Genomic DNA, 5146 nt, shown 5'->3' with positions numbered 1-5146 from the left:
AATAGTAGTAGTAGTAGTAGTAGTAGTAGTAGTAGTAGTAGTTAGTGTAGTAGTAGTAGTAGTAGTAGTAGTAGTAGTGAGTAGTAATTAGTTGTAGTAGTAGTAGTAGTAGTAGTAGTAGTAGGAGTAGTAGTAGTAGTAGAAGTAGTAGTAGTAGTCGTAGTAGAAGTAGTAGTAGTAGTAGTAGAGTAAGTAGTAGTAGTAGAAGAGGTAGTAGTTAAGTGTAGTAGTAGTAGTAGTAGTAGTAGTAGTAGTAGTAGTAGTAGTTAGTTGTTAGTAGTTGAAATTAGTAATAGTAGAAGTAGTAGTAGTAGTAGTGTAGTAGTAGTAGTAGTAGTAGTAGCAGTAGAAGTAGTAGTAGTAGTAGTAGTAGTAGTAGTAGTAAGTAGTAGTAGTAGTGGTAATAGTAGAAGTAGTAGGAGTAGTAGTAGGAAGTTGTAGTAGTAGTAGTAGTAGTAGTAGTAGTAGTAGTAGGTAGTAGTAGTAGTAAGTAGTAGTAGTAAGTAGTAGGTAGTAGTAGTAGTAGTAGTAGTAGTAGTAGTAGTAGAGTAGTAGTAGTAGTAGAAGTAGTAGTAGTAGTAGTAGTAGTAGTAGTAGTAAGTAGTCGTTAGTAGTCGTAGTAGTGTAAGTAGTAGTAGTAGTAGTAGTAGTTTGTAGTAGTTGTAGTAGTAGTAGAGTAGTAGTAGTAGTAGTAGTAGTAGTAGACGTACTAGTAGTAGTAGTGTAGGTAGTCGTAGTAGTAGTAGTAGTAGTAGTAGTAGTAGTAGAAATAGTAGTGTAGTAGTAGTAGAAGAAGTAGTTCGCAGTAGTAGTAGGAAATAGTTTATTATAATAGGTAAAACTGATACTTAACCTCTAACACAACACACTTGGATGTGTGCACACGTTCGCCAAATTCAAGTTCTTTTGGACCATGCACACCTTCAAAATATTTACAATTGGTCGATCTGAATTGGCAGCCTTAATTTTTATGTGGTTTGTTATCATATTACAGTGGATAAATGTGCTTGGTTCAATATGTAATTTGTTGTAGGCGGTGGTTAGGTGTTTATCATACGACAAACGTGCTAAGGAAGAATACCTTATATTGCCCAGTTGACCGTCTATAGTGACCATGACATTGGATTTAGCGGCACTTATTTTTAACATGCTTATACCTTGTAAGTTATTTGAAAACACATTATAGCTATGACAATTTATGCTCGCGAAATTGTGTAAAGGACCTTTTCCTTATTTGTACATTTGACTTTTGGGGCGTTGCCCTTTGACCTAAAAAGCTTGTTCTTGTGCCTAATACTGTATTTCATCTTACTTATCACGTTCGATATGCTGTCCATGCTAGAAAAAGATATCCTTACGACCAATAGAACTACCGCCTTTCCTGCTAACCGCTCGCAGGGTATTCTCAAAATAAGTTCGTTTTTATAAGATTCGATCGAGTCTTCACTACTCATTAACATATCATTTACCCAAAAAGGCACGATGTATAATCTGTACCACAAAAACATTATTAATATTTGCACTTTTTGTGAAAAGGATCATTTTACCTCGTTGCTGTCACAGAAGTCGATTTTTTGACAAGATCCTTGGTTGGTGTGTGTTGAACAACTGTAGCATATTGGACCCCGATTGGAAGGGTATCCTGTTTAAAAGACGTAATGAACAACGTAAAACACTCATAATATTATTTTAAAAGTCACTCACATACATTCATGTTTGATAAGTATTCAATTACTTGTAATTAAATTCAGCTATAATATATTGTGTTGCTGTGTTTGTTGTTGTTTTTGCGCAAGATGTTAGCATTGACCGTTCAGATGCACTGACACAGGTTTTAATCAGTAAATGTTTTACTAGCTTAAATGACTGAACAATTATTCGTGGACGTCGTCATATGGACGTTTAATTAAAAGAATATAAATCGTAGAATAATGTTCCTGTGTTAAAAAGTCAATTACTATCTCCCAGCACAACTTATAGAAAAGCTTATGTATTTGCTTTTGATTTAATGCGAGTCGAGAATCTCCGCAAGCATCATCAGTTCAAAAATGAAAATATGTTTGTTTTCCCATCCCAACAAATGCAAAATAAGGCTGGGTTGTTAGGCAGGGTATTGTGTTGTCCATTTAAATTATGTAATGGCAGATTTGCTGAAAATAAATAAGATGTGCATTATATTAAACGCTTCAACACTTGTTAGATAAATGACAGACTAGATTGCAAATGACCTAGATTGTTACATAATATTGCTATATAATGTTGACGTGTTAGAATGAATTTATAACTATATAGTTTATGACTGCACTATATATCTGACCAATATATTACTTGATTTTCGTTATTGTTATTAACCTCGACACGGCAAAAATAAATACCTTAAAAGCGTTAAATCATTTCTAGTTTGCAAGATTCTGTTTTCTCCTCTTGATTTTGTTTTGAAAACTTAGTATTGTTAATTATATATTAAACTCGGATTAAGATAAAGTTTAAGTGTCATTTTACTCTTCTTTTTATACATTAACGCTTATTTTTATTGATGCATCCAAAACATTTCCGGACCATTTCTGTTGCTTTACAATCCCAAAAAACTAGATTGTATAATTTAACGTATGAAATGTTTTATGATGACACAGTACGACTTGAAGGACCACAGGTATTTTTAATTACAACGGTGCGGTAAATGCATTATTTCAATTTGCTTTATAATAAAAAAAATAATGTTGAATTTGTCCGATGTTCTATCTCTTGTCGAAATCGACAATGATAATAGTACATAAACAAAAACTGAAATTCAAGTTTTTTCGGAGAACATTATTGTATTTGTTATTAAAAAAGTATGTACTTTTCCGGAAATCAAACATTCAGTACAATAGTATAGCGATTTATATTTGTGTTTAACAGTCTACAATTGTATGTCATACAATGAGTCAGTTTGACTATTTAATTCATCAATCACTGACACCTTTATTGTGAAATAAGATAAACGTTTAATGTTTAAAGCTGAGGTTGTCTTAAGCAAACTATTTCTACCAGGTTGACCACATCCTGCTGCGTTGCACAGACTGCCATTACAGCAATAGTCACAGGCGTGGCTGCCATGGGAACTATTCGAACACCTCTGAGAAGGAGACAATATAACAATTAATTTAACCATGATATAAAACATTATCATCGCATGTGTTAAGTGCAATTCAACATAACCAGAAAAACGTTTAATGTTTCATGTATAGTCTTTAAACGACAAACCAACAATGAAATGTTGTAATGTTCGTAGGAAACAAAGCATGAGGTTTGTAGTCGAGCGATAAATTAACCCTGCATGAAAATTAAAATTTAAGATATATGTCATTGCAAATAAATCGATATGCATCTGTACATGATGTACGCAAAATATTAATTTATCGTTGTTATTTGTTATTCAAACATGCTAATTCGTTTTGTACCGACGGCGAGTATAGAGTAAACATCGTTATCATCGTTATAACGTTAAATTAACACATTAAAAGACTATATATCTTAACCTACCGATGCGTTTTTGCATCCAATGTCAAAGAGAACATCTCCGTATTCATCCACTTTTTGGTTGACATAACAGACCTAGGAAAACAAACGTAGACGTATTTAACTCACTTCAAATTTCACTCGCCTTTGTCAAATGATTCTTTCACAGAGTTAAGGAATCGGTAAAGAATACATGTTTTTTATTTAAAAAAAGTTAAATCACAGCATTGACATCTATTTCTATTAAGTGATCGAACATGGATAATCATTAATCGAAGTCTGTAATATAATAAAGCGTGTCTGACGATTGTCATGTCGAAAAGTATGCGCTTTACTAACATATAACGTTTAAAATGCGCCGCTATGTCAACTGATAGTCAAATGTTAAGGAGCGGGTATTTGCATTCCCATGTCCCGGATGCGATCCCTCCGTATTTAACAATTTTATTTAACTGTTTTTTCCTGCGTATATGATAATTTAGTTGTTCGTAAAACTATTTAAGAAGAACGTTATTGATATTTTATTTTAAAATCTATTAACACGTGCCTTAAACATTCAAAGCATCGTTTTGTGCTTAAGTTTATCAATTATTATTGAGTATAATTGGTTTCATCCATGAAACAATTGAATCTGAAAGTGACGAAAAACAATTTACAATCAATCAATTTAGCAATTCTTAAAAAGAGTTTCATTAAGTAACTTAGACTCAGATACCTCGCTCGGCGAGCATTCCTTCACATGTCTGCAATGTCGAGGACTCTCGATGTTTAAGCATTGAAGACATGTCAAACAGTCCACTGCAAAAAAAAGTTAAAGCACGTTGAAGTAGTTATTATTTGTAAAACAATATTTGAAATAGGCTATATGTAACCCACTCATATAATCAAACCATGTCACGGATAATACCAGAAAAGTTTATTAAAAAGGATCATGGAAATATGGTCCTTTAGAACCTTAGATTTTTGAGTATCATAACGTTACGTACCGTAACATAAACTACCTAATATAAGGCTAACGCCAAATCCGAGGAACATGTTTGCCTAAAATATAAACACAAACAAATAATTGTTGTAAGATTAAAAAAAAACATGTAGGATGTTGTTGTTAGAAGAAAAAAACATGAAGTGACGAATGCATACTATGGGGAATATTCATGCCTGATGCTCGTTCAAATTTCAGAACAAAATCTAAAGCTGCAAAATTTCGAAACCAAGATTAAAACGATATTTAATTCATCGTATGCGGTAAGAACCCTCGCAGCAAAACACCTTATTTTGGCTTTGTTATTCTTTAGAACAAACGTACGTACTATATTCTAAATTAAATTACCATAATAATACAAAACGAGTACCCTTACCGTCAGGACAATCAGGCGACAATGTGGTCACCGTAGTGCGAATTCTGAAGCTTAAACCAATTTGTCATCATCTTATCTCTTTGTGTCGTCAGTTGAAAGGTATAATGCGCTATCAACATATCCTATACACAGAGAGATTAAATCATTTTGCTCTCAGTTTTGTCGCTGATCTATTTCGTAACTTTGCGATTAAGAACGTGTCTGGGACTCAACAATTGCAATGTTAAAGTTTGGTGCTTTTGATATTATCTGACGTATCTTTCATACGTTATATGAGTTGCTTTGTA

General features: G+C 33.0%; 1 protein-coding gene across 1 annotated transcript; it reads right to left on the bottom strand.

The window, feature by feature from the left end:
* Nucleotides 1–853: 853 nt before the first annotated feature.
* Nucleotides 854–4875, bottom strand: LOC127836880 (uncharacterized; the record flags this gene model as incomplete). Its single annotated transcript, XM_052363532.1, is given in 7 exon segments — nt 854–921; nt 1548–1642; nt 3031–3118; nt 3526–3597; nt 4217–4299; nt 4488–4542; nt 4860–4875. Coding segments are annotated over 6 exon segments (453 nt in total). The 5' UTR covers nt 4537–4542; nt 4860–4875.
* Between the last annotated feature and the right edge of the window lie 271 nt (nt 4876–5146).

Source organism: Dreissena polymorpha, chromosome 7 (genome assembly GCF_020536995.1).
Source record: "Dreissena polymorpha isolate Duluth1 chromosome 7, UMN_Dpol_1.0, whole genome shotgun sequence".
Taxonomy (NCBI): Eukaryota; Metazoa; Mollusca; class Bivalvia; order Myida; family Dreissenidae; genus Dreissena; species Dreissena polymorpha.
This window is presented reverse-complemented; position numbering and strand designations above follow the sequence as displayed.